We start from the raw sequence: 15,106 nt of genomic DNA, 5'->3' as shown, positions 1-15,106 counted from the left end.
GATTAAGGCCTCATGCACACAGCAAAAAAAAAACTGTCCTAGAAGCCTTCCTCCTGGTAGCAGCGTTTTTGCAGGTAAAAATGCCTGATGCTTGTAAAAGTATCTAATGCTTTTCCAAGCGCTTAGGCACATTTACAAGCACCAAGCGCTTGGGTGTTAATTCATTTAATTGGCCAGAATAATAATTTATTCTGGCCATTGAAATTAATTACAGCTCAAGTGCTAAACTCCTCTAGTGTTTCCACGCATTTAGGTAAACGCTACTGCTTGTAAACTCTACCGCTACTATAAAAGCTTCTAAGAGTCTATCTGTGCATGGACACATAGGATAACATGGAGGGCCGTTTGGAAGCAGTAGAAAAAAAAATGCCTGACGCTCCTAAAAGTGGCCTAATAACAGAACATGCTTCCCATGTACAAACAGGTATTATCAGTGAAGGGCCAAATAGAAGTCCTGGTCTATATATACCTGGGTATATATAGTTAATAATAAAGATACTCCAGATAAATGTTGCAGCAAAGTTCAGTTGCAGGGGTCCCTGAGAATGATTCGGGATGCAGCATCCGTCTTTGTGTCAGGGACCTGAAGACAAGATCAGCGGTGATGGGGAGATTGTCCAACCAGCCTGGAATGGAGCTACTCCCCTATCCTGCCTATCAAGTCTGTATCTTAGTCCCTATTCGTTTCTAATTTGTCATACAACCGGACCTCTAACTACCAGAAACGGCCATCAAATGCCTAACCTAGCTCTAGCCTATGCTGGTATTTGAGCTCTAAGCTAAGACCAGAATAGCCAGGGCTAACTAAATTAACATGAGCTGCATATAACGCTATTGCAATAAACAGGTTCGATTACTACACACATACTGTAGCACAGACCTAGCTATATGGCACTGTGCATGCGAGATAACAACCATAGCATAGAAATATGTCTGTCACAAGGATTTACTGTAAGTACACACTAAACAAGCTATGGTCAGCTGCAGTTAACTATTAGAACATATGAATACTTGCTTAATACTCTCTGCATTTGGCCTAGGTGAAATATACAGTACCCTGAAAAAGTATTCATACCCTTTGAAATTTTCTACATTTTCATGTTACAACCAAAAACGTAAATGTATTTTATTGGGATTTTATGTGATCAACCAACACAAAGTGGCACATAATTGTGAAATGAAAGGAAAATGATAAATGGTTTTCAATTTGCAGTGGTATGAATACTATTTAAAGGCACTGTAGCAGATCCTGTGTGTAAAAGGTCATGTGACTCTGACTTTTCCTCTTCAGTTCCTCATTATGGGGTTTTCAATAACCCAGAGATAGGAAGTGCATACATATCAGCAGCCTAGGCATTTACAAATACAGCCAGCAGAGGGCAGCAGATACCTACAAAAACATAATGCATTTAGGGAAAAGCATGGACAGTGGAAGAATGATTAATACTGGGGTTCTAGCTTGTAGGATAGCTGGAGGAATCCTAGAAGGGTGTGCTAATTGCTAGACTACTTCCCATCCCATAGAGGGCATTAGATTGTATGTAAGATTTGTATCTGCTTGTGTGTGGTCAGCCAGCTGGATTGGAATGGAGTCTCCCTCTTTTTTTGATTGAAAAGATACTTTTATTACAGAAGCATCAAAAACAACATGATACGTGTAATCGGGGTACATCTCACCCTATACTGCGACGCAGCGCACCACATGGCAATATAGTTCCAAGCATACAATAAATACATTCAGAAATAAATACATTCGCTCAGCGGTATGATGCCTGACGTGATGTGCAGAGGATGAATCCCCTGACCGCCACGTCATGCATAACGCGCTTACCCCAAAAACTGTAACATTCTAATACACATTACGTTTCCTAATAATACTAGTGCATGCAAAGACGAAAACCGGATATTGCGATCAACAATAGGCATCGGGTGTGTGTGGGAAGGGGAAGGGGGTGGGGGGGGAAAGAAACACAGGCCCGAAGCTTTATTGAAAAGACAAAGACACGCAAGGGGGAGTAGGGGGAAGGGGGAAATCTTCAGATGTCCTCTTCCTCCTTAAAGTCCATCAAGGAATAGTCTCTGAGCAGACTGAGGATCAGTCTGTGGCAGTCCTCAATGGACATCCTCTCCCGCTGGTGGATGAGGCGCTTTCTGGCGCACCATAAAGCGTCCTTAAAACAACACAGCACCCGCCAGGCGCCGTCAATGTCCTCCAGAGAAAAGGTTCCACAGAACAGTCCATTCAACACCCCAAAGTGAGTGATGGCTGTCTGTGGTACAAAGTCCTTGAGTTCAGGTTCCAGGGCCCCCAACAGGGCCTGAGCAAATGAGCACTCCCAGAAAACGTGGTAAGACGTTTCCTCGTGGATGATGCAGAAGGGGCAGTGTCTGTATCTGCTCAGGTTCCTGGCATGCATAAATGTCCTGAGAGGCAACCCCCCTTGGATTGCCATCCATGCCAGGTCTTTGTGCCTGTTGGTAAGAATGTTGAAAGAAACATTCCTCCAGACCACCTTGCAGGTGTCTGAAGGCAGGCCTGGAACCGACTCCAAAATGTCGCTGGCTCGGATGAGCTTGTAGATAGTCTTTGGCTTCCACAAGTCAGGCTTGACTCCCTGAAGCCCTTGCTCCCTGATGAACTTGAAGGTATCCAAGTAGTACCAAGGAGTGTCCCAGTTGTAGGGGATGGAACTATCCCAAGTGTCCCACCCCAGGGACCTCCAGAGAGGCAACAGGAAGAAGCGAGACATTGCGTTCCCTCCAGAGTCCATAATCCGTCTGGGCAAAGTTCTGCGGACGCAGTTGCAAGCAAAGAACACCCTCAGCTGGGTGGCGATGTCGGGCACGCCCTTACCGCCCTTGAGGGGTTCCTTGAACATGACTGCCCGCTTCACTCTGTCCATCTTGGAGCCCCAGATGAAGTGAAACACCGCCCTGGTGATGGCCTTACAGGTGGGATGGAGTCTCCCTCTTGTGGTGGCCAAAGGTAGTGCAGGCTGTGAAAGTGTATCACGACAAGTCTTATATGCTCAAAGTCCCCCTCATTCCCTCTTTACGCAAGTCACGGATCACACCTTGGTTAGTTGGTCTCCATGGGTGTGCGCTTATCCATGACAGATTGGTCCACTCTGATGCAGTACAGTGTTGGCCACACTTACAGTGGAAAAGCTTTCTGAGGTGCAGGAAGAAAGAGGTCCCTATACAGATCTTTAGTTGGACCTCATTTGGATAGTGTCCATTTCTGGAGACCTCACTTACACAATCTGTGTCTTAATTGGAAGATTTCTCTTCACTTCATGCACCAAAGACCCAACAAGAAGTGAAAGGAAACAAAATGAGAGAGTCCCCGGTTGTCACCAGGTTCACTAGAACTAGTGTCCCCTTTGGTAGATTTCCTCTCTATTCCTATTCTGGTGACAACTCAAAATTTGGGATTTTTTTTCACTTGCATTCTTGGTGATATTATTATTATAATACCGGATTTATTTTTATACAGGATTTATTATAATATAATTTGGTACAAGAGGAAACAGAGGGCACTGCTCGTTAGAGCTTACAATCTAGGAGGAAGGGTTGAGTGATACAGAAGGTAATAACTGGGGGGGGATGAGCTGATGGAGGAAATAAATGGCAGTTTACTAGGTAGAAGCAGGATAGACTTCTTTAAAGAGAGAGGTTTTCAGGGATCGTCTGAAGGTACATAGATTAGGCGATAGCTGGACAGATTGGGGTAGGGAGTTCCATAGGATTAGAGAAGCTTGGAAGAAGACCTGGAGGCAAGCATGGGAGGGGGTGACATGGGAACTAAAGAGCAGAAGGTCTTGGGAGGATTGAAGGGAGCGGTTTGGTTGGTATTTTGAATTTTATTTGTTGGGCGAGTGGAAGCCAGGGGAGGGATTGGCAGAGGGGTAGCAGACACTGGACGGTTGGTAAGGTGGATGAGCCTGGCAGCAGATAATAGTAAACCGAACAAATAGAAATAGTGAATCTCCCTAAATGGGGTGCAGACAGCAATAAAAAAAAAAACCCTGACAGGTTTTCAGTCCTCCTGTATAAGTTAAGGCAAACACACTGAGAAGAAAGTGGGAGTAAAATAATTCCTATTATTGGTGCCTGTGGCAGTAATAGCACTCCCAGCTTTGGTGTCGCTGGTTGCCCAAAGAGTTGGTGTCAAAAACCACTGCAAAAATAACCTCCTGTATTGGTATCAGTGGACACAATAATAACCTCCAACATTGGTGTCAGTGGACTCAATAATAACCCCTAGTATTGGTGTCACTGGGCACAATAATAACCCCCAGTACTGGTGTTAGTGGACTCAATAACAACCCCCAACATTGGAGTCATGTCACTGGACACAATAATAACCCCCCCCAGCACTGGTGTCAGTGGACTTAATAATAACCCCCAGCATTTCTGTCTGTGGACAGTTATGTCCCTGGTCTTTTTCTGAAATGTATAATTACACCTAATCCAATAAATCTCGTGTAAGCTTTAATAGGTTAAGATAATTGGCCATTTCAATACACATTATGCAGACACGGTTCACTGCTGTCACCATTGGGAAACACACCCTCAGAAATGTCACATACCTAACATCGGAGTGTACGCATGGACAGAAAGTGGCTTCACTGAGGCTGCAGTAGATCAGCAGTGCTGATATGCAACAAAGGATGGAAACATGTGAAACCAGGTAATATATTTGAGAAAAAAAAAAAGGGACAATTGTTTTTTAATACACCATGACTTTTCAAACGGAATGTCACTTGCTCAGGATTTACATTTACTTGAAGAATTTTTGTTGTTTTTTTTCTAGGTAAAAACCCCTCTGATGAGTATTTGGAAGCGATGATGAGTGAAGCCCCAGGTCCTATAAACTTCACTATGTTCCTGACCATGTTTGGAGAGAAACTAAATGGCACAGACCCAGAAGATGTCATCAGAAACGCATTTGCCTGCTTTGATGAAGATGCAACAGGTACAGTAAATTTGTCATACTTCAAAAACAAAGTAAAAAAAGAGCAGAGCCATACTACTGGAAACCAACTGTTTTATGGGAATTATTGGTGGTACACTGCTTTTTATACATTTATTTTTGCAATAGAAAACTATGCGGTGGTTGAAGTTGCTTAAAAACTGACATGTAATTGGTCAGCATACAATTTTTAGTAATTTTCTACTATCAATCCACTGAGAATGGTGAATACAGTCAAATTTAAGGGCTATCAACTAAGCAAATTACCCACAAGTCAGGCCGACCACCAGAATTTGGTCAACTGTGAAGTTGAAACTATCCATCAAATGCGCAAATTTATAGTCAAATGGCAATATGAAGATACATTAAGGACACATATTATGACATTTTTGAGATATACTGTTATATATATATATATTATTATTCAGTATTTATAAAGCGCCAATAGTTCGCTCAGCGCTGTACATTACAAAGGGGGACAGAACATGTGACAGAACAATACCAATACAATGCAAAACATGAGGGGATCGAGGGCCCTGCTCTTTCAAGCTTACAATCTAGGAGGGAGGGGATGGTGGCACAGGAGGAGATAGCTGTGGGGGATGGAGTGGTAGGAAGAGTGGAGGAGGTCGGCAAGTTAGCAGGGGGCGGGGTAGGCTTCCCTGAAGAGATGGGTTTTCAGGGTGCGCCTAAAGGAGAGGAGAGTAGGTGATAATCTGATGGGTTGGGGCAGGGAGTTCCAGAGGATGGGTGACACCCTGGAGAAGTCCTGGAGGCGGGCATGGGAGGAGGAGACCAGGGAACTAGAGAGAAGGAGGTCTTGTGAGGAGCGGAGTGTGCGTGCTGGGCGGTACTTGGATATTAGGTCAGTGATGTAGTTCGGGGCAGTATGGTGGACAGCTTTGTACGTCAGTGTTAGGATTTTGAATTTGATCCGTTGCGCAATCGGAAGCCAGTGGAGGGATTGGCAGAGGGGGGTGGCGGAGACGGAGCGGTTGGAAAGGTGAATGAGTCTGGCAGCCGTATTCAGGATGGACTGAAGCGGGGATAGCCAGCGGCGAGGCAGGCCAGTGAGGAGGGAGTTGCAGTAGTCGAGTCGCGATATGATGAGGGAGTGGATGAGCTGTTTAGTGGTTTCTGGAGTTAGGAACGTGCGGATTTTGGCGATGTTGCGGAGGTGGAGTCTGCATGAGTTTGTTAAAGAGTGGACTTGGGGCTGGAAGGATAGGTTGGAGTCCAAAATGACACCAAGTACTCTGGCCTGCGGGGCGGGTTTGATGGTGGCGTTGTTGGACATGATGGAGAAGTCAATGGGGGGTGGTGTCCGGGCTGGAGGGAAGACAAGAAACTCGGTTTTGGAGAGGTTCAGTTTAAGGAAGTGGAGCGACATCCAGTCTGATATGTCGCTCAACAGGTGTGTGATTCGGGCGGAGACCGAGGGGGTGAGGTGGGGGGTTGAGAGATAGATTTGTGTGTCGTCGGCATAGAGGTGGTAGTTGAAGCCGTGAGAGTGTATGAGTTGGCCAAGGGAGGAGGTGTAGATGGAGAAGAGAAGGGGCCCGAGGACAGAGCCTTGGGGGACCCCAACAGAGAGGGGGAGTGAGAGGGAGGTGGTGGCATTATAGGTAACGCTGAAAGAGCGTTGTGACAGGTAGGATGAGAGCCAGGAGAGAGCAGAATCTCTGAGGCCGAGGGAGTGTAGTTTTTTGAGGAGGAGGGGGTGGTCGACTGTGTCAAAGGCCGCAGAGAGGTCAAGGAGTAGGAGCACTGAATAGTGGCCATTAGCTTTGGCGGTTAGCAGGTCGTTGGAGAGTTTGAGTAAGGCAGTTTCGGTGGAGTGTAGGGGACGGAAGCCGGACTGTAGGGGATCGAGGAGGTTGTTGTCGTTGAGGTGAGAGCATAGGCGGGCGTAGACTAGGCGCTCGAGGAGTTTAGATGTAAATGGGAGCAGGGAGATGGGTCTGAGGTTGTTCGGGTCATTGGGGTCCAGGGAGGGCTTTTTAAGTATGGGGGTGATGTGTGCATGTTTCAGAGGGGAAGGGAAAGTGCCGGAGGAGAGGGAGAGATTGAAGATGTGGGTGAGGGAGCGTAGGATGGAGGGGGAGGGAGGTTGTAGGAGTTGTGTGGGGATAGGGTCAAGGGGGCAGGTGGTGAGGCGGGCATCAGAGAGGATCTTGGAGACTTCTTCGATGGTAGTAAGGTCAAAGGTGCGGAGTGTTGGGGGAGCTTCAGTATGAGGAATGTAGGGTGGGGTGGGAGAGGAGGTCAGAGCAGTGGTGGGGCCGTGGGAGAGGGGTGTAGAGGGGGTAGCTGAGTGAGGGGGAAGGGGGTTGGAGGGAGTTTGAGCAGCGACGAAGTCCCTGTGGGTTATGTCGAGGGGGAGGGGGGATGAGGGGGTAGCTGTGTGAGAGGAGACGGGTTGAGAAGGCGTGCGAGTTGCGGCAATGTCCTTGCGAATTGTGTCAATCTTGTTTTTGAAGTGATTGGCAATCTCAAGGGCAGTGAGTGAGGTGCTGGGTGGAGGTGGGGGTGGCGAGAGTAGAGAGTTGAAGGTGGAGAAGAGTCGGCGAGGATTGGAGGAGAGGGCCTTGATGAGGGTCAGGAAGTAGGCTTGTTTGGCAGTATGGAGGAAGGAGGTGTAGGTGTGGAGGCAGATTTGTATCGGGTGAAGGCTTGTTGGGATTTGGTTTTGCGCCATAGTCGCTCCAGGGCACGACTGTGTCGTTTGAGGGTTTTGGTGTGATCAGTCTGCCAGGGCTGGAGCGGTCGGGGTCTGATGTTGCGTGTGGTTAAAGGCGCTAGTGAGTCAAGGGCTGTTGACAGCGCATTGTTGTAGGCGGTCATAGCCAAGTCGGGGCAGGACAGGGGGAGGATGCTGTCATGGAGTTGATCAACTGCGGAGTGGAGGGAGGCAGGGTTAAGGTTGCGGAGGTTACGGCTGGTAGTAGTGTGACATTTGGAGGGGTAGGTGTTGGAGGATGAGGAGATAGAGAAGGTGATCAGGTTGTGGTCAGAGAGAGGGAAGGGGGTGTTAGTGAGGTTGTGGGGAGCGCAGCGGTTGGAGAAGACAAGATCAAGGATATTACCGTCGGAGTGGGTGGTGGATTGTATGCACTGTGCAAGTGCAAAGGAGGAGGTTAAGTGGAGGAGACGGGCTGTGTCCGGGTTGTCGAGGTTGACAGGGATGTTGAAATCCCCAAGGATGATAGTGGGTAGCTCAGAGGAGAGGAAGAAGGGTAGCCAGGAGGAGAAGTCTTCCAGGAAGCGGGGTATGGATCCAGGAGGCCGGTATATCACAGCAATCTTCAGGGGGGTTGGGGAGAATAGTCGGACGCAGTGGGCCTCGAAGGAGGAGAAGGATAGGGAGGGGGGGTTTGGGAGGACTCGGAAGGTGCTCAGCGGTGATAGGAGCAGGCCAACCCCACCACCTTTACGACCGTTGGGCCTGGGTGAGTGGGTCCAGGTGAGACCGCCGTAGGAGAGTGCGGCAGGGGAGGTAGAGTCAGTGGGCTGGATCCAGGTTTCCGTAATCGCCAGGAGGTTGAGGGAGCGGGAAACAAAGAGGTCGTGGATGGCGGTAAGCTTGTTGCACACCGATCGGGCGTTCAGGAGTGCACATGAAAACGGGGGGGAGATTTTAGGGAGCAGGGGGACAGATACTAAGTTGCGGGAGTTGTGGCAGGACGTGGAGGTGGGAGGGTTTTGTGCGGGTGAGGGAGGTGGTGGAGGGCCAGGATTCGGGGAGATGTCCCCCGCGGTTATGAGGAGGAGAAGGGTGAGAAAGGTGGCATGGGAGCGGGATGTGCAGGAGCGTGAGAAACTACTAGTGGAGGTGTTGGGGTCAGTGGGAGAGTGGAGTAATAGGAGGAGGTGGTGGGTGCCATAAATGGGTGAGGGAAGCAGTGAGGGCACAATATACAAATGTTTGGGAGGAGCAGAGGGATATAGTGAATGGATTTTGGGAACAGAGGAGAGGAAAATGAGAAGGAGGAGTGGAAGAGGCATTTTGGGGAGGTGATGAAAGCAATAGTAGGGAGATGATAGCAATGAGGGGGAGATGTACAAGTTTTGGGGTGGAGCAGAGGGGTAAAGAAATGAGATTTGTGAACAGAGGATAGTAATATGAAGAGCAGAAGAGGGGTGTATTATATAAAGGTACACGGAGTGGGACTCAGGTGTGTAAGAGATGTTTCCCAGGGTGTTTCCTTGCAGTCTGTCCAGCATGCAGTAGAGTTTCTTGCTGTTGTTGTGTCTTCCTGCTGCTTAAGTTCTCCTGCTTAAGTTCAACTGCTGTGTTTAACTGCTCTGCACTCATTCAAAGCCGCACTCCATCATAAGCAGCACCCCCATCAGAGACTGTGCCCCCCATCAGAGATCTCCCCCATGAGCTGAACTAAATTTATAGGGAGATGCTCAAATGAGCATTCAACTCCGCCCCAATTAGAAGCTGATAAGGCTCACATGAATAGGGGGGATGATTCTTAGGAACCAGGCCACAGTCATAAACCTGAGTGCGCCTAGAGGTGAGGACAAGTCAACAGATACACAGATATAATTACAACATTTGGTGAGAATTTAACAGGAGTCAATGCGTTTGTCTGGTTAAGAGTGGAGGTAGCAGATAAATGCAGTTACCCAAAGAAGAACAGCAGGAGTCAATGCGTTTGTCTGGTTAAGAGTGGAGGTAGCAGATAAATGCAGTTACCCAAAGAAGAACAGCAGGAGTCAATGCGTTTGTCTGGTTAAGAGTGGAGGTAGCAGATAAATGCAGTTACCCTAAGAAGAACAGCAGGAGTCAATGCGTTTGTCTGGTTAAGAGTGGAGGTAGCAGATAAATGCAGTTACCCTAAGAAGAACAGCAGGAGTCAATGCGTTTGTCTGGTTAAGAGTGGAGGTAGCAGATAAATGCAGTTACCCAAAGAAGAACAGCAGGAGTCAATGCGTTTGTCTGGTTAAGAGTGGAGGTAGCAGATAAATGCAGTTACCCAAAGAAGGACAGCAGGAGTCAATGCGTTTGTCTGGTTAAGAGTGGAGGTAGCAGATAAATGCAGTTACCCAAAGAAGAACAGCAGGAGTCAATGCGTTTGTCTGGTTAAGAGTGGAGGTAGCAGATAAATGCAGTTACCCAAAGAAGAACAGCAGGAGTCAATGCGTTTGTCTGGTTAAGAGTGGAGGTAGCAGATAAATGCAGTTACCCAAAGAAGAACAGCAGGAGTCAATGCGTTTGTCTGGTTAAGAGTGGAGGTAGCAGATAAATGCAGTTACCCAAAGAAGGACAGCAGGAGTCAATGCGTTTGTCTGGTTAAGAGTGGAGGTAGCAGATAAATGCAGTTACCCAAAGAAGAACAGCAGGAGTCAATGCGTTTGTCTGGTTAAGAGTGGAGGTAGCAGATAAATGCAGTTACCCAAAGAAGAACAGCAGGAGTCAATGCGTTTGTCTGGTTAAGAGTGGAGGTAGCAGATAAATGCAGTTACCCAAAGAAGAACAGCAGGAGTCAATGCGTTTGTCTGGTTAAGAGTGGAGGTAGCAGATAAATGCAGTTACCCAAAGAAGAACAGCAGGAGTCAATGCGTTTGTCTGGTTAAGAGTGGAGGTAGCAGATAAATGCAGTTACCCAAAGAAGGACAGCAGGAGTCAATGCGTTTGTCTGGTTAAGAGTGGAGGTAGCAGATAAATGCAGTTACCTGTGAAAGTAGAGAAGGCATAATTAAAGTGCTGTGTTTAACTGCTCTGCACTCATTCAAAGCCGCACTCCATCATAAGCAGCACCCCCATCAGAGACTGTGTATATATAATTTTTACTTACTTTTATAAATATACATAATTTCTTACTATTCTTAAGACTTGCCTAGCCAGATGAAACATTGTTAATTTTCATTTGTTCTGTTGCAAAGACAACTTCATCAAAGTTTTATGAAGTAACAGTTGATAAAAAAATGGCAGTCAGCTTGAAATGGAATCAAAATTGGAAATGGGGAAAAAAATCCAGTAGGATCGTTAAAATGTGATCTGATTTATTTCACCCAATTTATTTAATGCAGTTTGGATTCCATATCCATGGGGTCCATTAAAATGGAATAATAGGTTTGATCACTTGATTAAATTGCCAGTTTAAAGTGGAACTAAACCTTCCTCTCCTTTTCAGCCAAGGAAGCTGCCATGTTAGTCTCTGGTTCATCTGCAACTGCCATGGTGCTACACATGTGATCAGTTATGACATCAGCCATTTGATGGTTTGACAATTCAGTTGAGAGCACAAGCAAATGTGACCGTTCTCACTCATGGCACTCCTGGAATAGAACTGTTTTTTGAAATAAAGTGGTTGTAAACCCTTACCTACACCCAGTGAAGAGAGTGGCCTCTGTGATACACATATATGTAAATGAACAAATCCTCCTGTGGGGTAGCACAGTGGCTAAATGGTTAGCACTTCCACCTGGCAATACTAGGGTCATTGGTTCAAATCCCAACCATGGCACTACCTGCCTGGAGTTTGCATGTTCTCCCTGTGCCTGCTTGGGTTTCCTTCCACACTCCAAAGACATGCTGGTAGGTTAATTGGCTCCTGTTCAAATTGGCCCTAGCATGTGTGTGTATATGAATGTGAGTTAGGACTTTAGATTGTACGCCCATTGAGAGTTAGGGACTGATTTGAATGTACAATAATGTGTGTGTGTGTGTGTGTGTGTATATGTGTATATATATATATATATATATATATATATATATATATATATATATATATATATACACACACACACACACATAAAGCGCTGCATAATTGATGGCGCTATATAAGTACCTGTAATAAATAAGTTGCACCAGTTTATCTGCAGTCTTCCCTTCTCCACAACCATTCAAGGAGCATAATTTACACAGGGCAGCTCTGAGAGCTGATTGGAGGGAAGGGACACACCCCTATTCACACAGCACACAGGAACAGAGCTGAGGCTCTCAATCAGCTGTAGGTCCCTCCCCTGTCACCATTTTTCTTTTGGTGTCGGGAAAGGTTGTCAGAAGTGACTCATGCTTATAGCAGAGGAATAAGTCAGTGGATAGAAATGACACTTAGTGCTCTGGATAGAGACAAGTACACACTATAGATGGATATGCCTTGTTCATATTTCATGTCTAAGGTTTACAACCACTTTAAATTAATGGGATTAGTTCTGCTTTAAGAGCAGGAACATATGGACATTCACAAGTGAACTTGGAGTACTAGAACCCCGCTCTTTGTGCTGGTCACCACACAGGAAGCGAGCAATCTTCCCCTAACAAGGACAGAGGTGAGAGTGGAACATGAAAGGTGTTCTAACCTTTCCCCAAACTTCTGTTCCTTTACTGCTGTTTGTATCCCTGCAGGAGAGAATCTGACTTACATGCATCAGTGACTTTACCTGAAGTTTGCATGCATTTTTTTAAGGATTCCTACCAGGGGCGGACTGACAACTCATGGGGCCCCCGAGCAATAGGGTATCATGGGGCCCCTGTGTCCTTGCCCAAACTCAAAAAAGCCTATGAAAAAGGTACCAGAGGCATCTCATGGGGCCCCCTACTGACCCCGGGCCCTTTCAAATGGTCAGTCCACCCCTGATTCCTACCATGAGACAATTAGGAGACTGCCACAGCCATCTTCAGAAAATGCTGCCTTGCTGTCTCTGGTTTTTATACTTTAGATCAGTGATCTGTAAAAAGTATGCAGGCAGTGAAGGTAGACCTCCTCTATGTACTTGTCAGGGTAGTAGCTTTGGAAAGTTGGATAGATACTAGTAGAGTACATTTTCTAATGAAAATCCATACTAAAATTCTCATTAAATTTGAAGGCTTGCCGAGTGTCATTCAAAAGTAGTTCAAAACTTTGTTTACATTTTCTGGTTGCTGCATTTTTTGGTGCAGGTTGGGTGTGGTAAAAAAAAACACAGCAAAACCACACCTCCCCATTGAAAAAAAAAAGAAAAAATTAGGCAAAAATGCATCAAACACACACCTACATTGCATTTCTGGGAAGGTTTTTGAGTCTCATGTCCTGTAAAAAATGCACCAAAATGTGGTAAAATTGTGTGCTGCATTTTTTGCTACGGATTGGTGTGGAAGTAGCCTTAAAAAAAAAAAAAAAAAAAAATGTGCGATATATATATATGTGAGTGCTGCGTTAATTGACAGCACTATATAAGTAACTGTAGTAATAATAATAGTTCTAAATTTAAATTCCCATTATTCATCAGGTCACTGGTGACAATTTTTCAGTGACCTAATTTTGAAAAGAACAGACAGAAAAGAAGTGGGTTGAATGACAATGGGTGTTACGTTGGGTTCAACCTCTAATAGGAGCGGCAGCCAGGACTGGGGGTGATGTCAAATACAGCATGGGGAGGGATAGTACTTCTCTGAGGGGGGGGGGGGTGATTATGAGGGAAGAACTTTTTGATAGAAATAGGCTTAAAAAAATAAAATGGACCCAAAAGTGTATTTTCCCTTAAGCATCTTCAGAACATTTCAATAAAATCAAAGTAAAAGAAACACTTGCAGAACAAAGTAAATCATTTGGAGCTATTTTTCACACTGTGGTGATCATGGTATTAATCTGTCTAGTTTTCTTATCATTTGATAGTCTGAGAGCTAAGAACAAAGCGCACTCTACACTTCAGTCCTTGTATGAGGATCCTCACCACTTGAGCTGCTCAACCCTGTCACCACTTTTCTTTTCAGGTTTCATCCATGAGGACCATTTACGTGAGCTCCTTACCACAATGGGGGATCGCTTTACAGATGAGGAAGTGGATGAGATGTACAGAGAAGCACCGATTGACAAAAAAGGCAACTTCAACTACGTGGAGTTCACCCGCATCCTGAAACACGGAGCCAAAGACAAGGATGATTAAGATGACCAAAGAGTTACAAAGATTATTTTAAAGATGGAGGAGCCTTGGTTCTGCAGCCAGGGAAGTTTGTGTCCTGTTTACCTCAGCAGCACCCTTCCTTCCCTTTCTGCAGCCATCGGCCGCCATCTGTGAGAGGCCCTGTAGGGAGAAGATCCACACTTGAGACCACATTTAATTCCACCGTAGAAGAGATCATTTGGGCAGCCTTCAGGAACAAATCAAGTGACTGGGATTGAAGTCCATGGTTGATTCTGAATGTGATAATTAATCAGAACTGTCATCTCTAATAATTCATTAAGGCAAGGCCTCTGTAGGTGTCCACAGTCTCTTCCCACAGAGGCTCCATCAGGAAAGTGCTTGTAGAAAAATGTGACTTTAATGAGACCACTGCCCAGTGATATTACATCAGCCACATAGATATGACGAAGTCCTATTAATATATAACAAAATAAAGAAATTGATTTATTAACATGAGAACACCTGTGTGTCTATCCATGTGTATTCACAGACAGATGTTTAGACCTTTAAGAGGTCCACCACAGTCCATCTTACAAGTTGAATATATTTGTTGGAGTATGCAGTATGAGTTGTTTGCTAGACAATTCTAGAATCCCTGGTGCCATGGGCAGTGAAGACTGTACTTGCTTGCCGTACATAAGAAATACAACCAAAATACAATGTTCTCCGATATCTTTCTTGGTATATTGTTTTCAACCCATGCCCGGACAAGTTCTGGGACCAGGGGCGGACTGACCATTCAAGCACTCGGGCACTGCCCGAGGGCCCGGGGTCAGTAGGGGGCCCCATGAAATGCCCCTGGCAGCTTTTTTATAGGCTTTTTGGGTGTGCGTTGAGTGTGGGCAAGGACACGGGCCCCATGATCCCCTATTGCCCGGGGGCCCCATGAGTTGTCAGTCCACCCCTGCTGGGACCTGTATTCAACTACATCCCTATAGATCCACCATCATGTATACCCTATACTTTTTTATTTTAGATGCTGTTTATTGGGTTTTAGATGGACAAACAGGTATGATATACAACAAAACCGTTAACACAATTCACAAACTGTTGTCCTTCACCCCGACTTAGAGTATTAATAAGATAAATAGCCATGGTAAGTCTATGTTGCACTCCTAAATACTTCTCAATAAATAATTAAGTTATTACCATTAAATTAATTCAAATTATGATACAAATAACTACCGTATTTGCCGGCGTATAAGACGACTTTTTGACCCTTGAAAATCT

At 45.7% G+C, this 15,106-nt stretch overlaps 1 protein-coding gene across 2 annotated transcripts in view; it reads left to right on the top strand.

Moving 5' to 3' along the window:
• Positions 1-14,335, top strand: part of MYL9 (myosin light chain 9) — a 55,347-nt gene extending 41,012 nt beyond the window's left edge. For both annotated transcript variants that reach the window (XM_089673348.1, XM_089673347.1), the window contains exons 3-4: positions 4,817-4,978; positions 13,686-14,335. In XM_089673348.1, the coding sequence (XP_089529474.1) occupies positions 4,817-4,978; positions 13,686-13,858 (335 nt within the window). In that variant the 3' untranslated portion in view covers positions 13,859-14,335. The remainder of the gene's footprint in view (positions 1-4,816; positions 4,979-13,685) is intronic.
• The last annotated feature ends 771 nt before the right edge of the window (positions 14,336-15,106 follow it).

This window comes from Staurois parvus, unplaced genomic scaffold (genome assembly GCF_062004578.1).
Source record: "Staurois parvus isolate SC_StPar_1 unplaced genomic scaffold, SC_StPar_1.0 ptg000137l, whole genome shotgun sequence".
NCBI lineage: Eukaryota > Metazoa > Chordata > Amphibia > Anura > Ranidae > Staurois > Staurois parvus.
The sequence above is the reverse complement of the archived record's forward strand: the minus strand, read 5'-3'. Positions and strand labels throughout refer to the sequence as shown.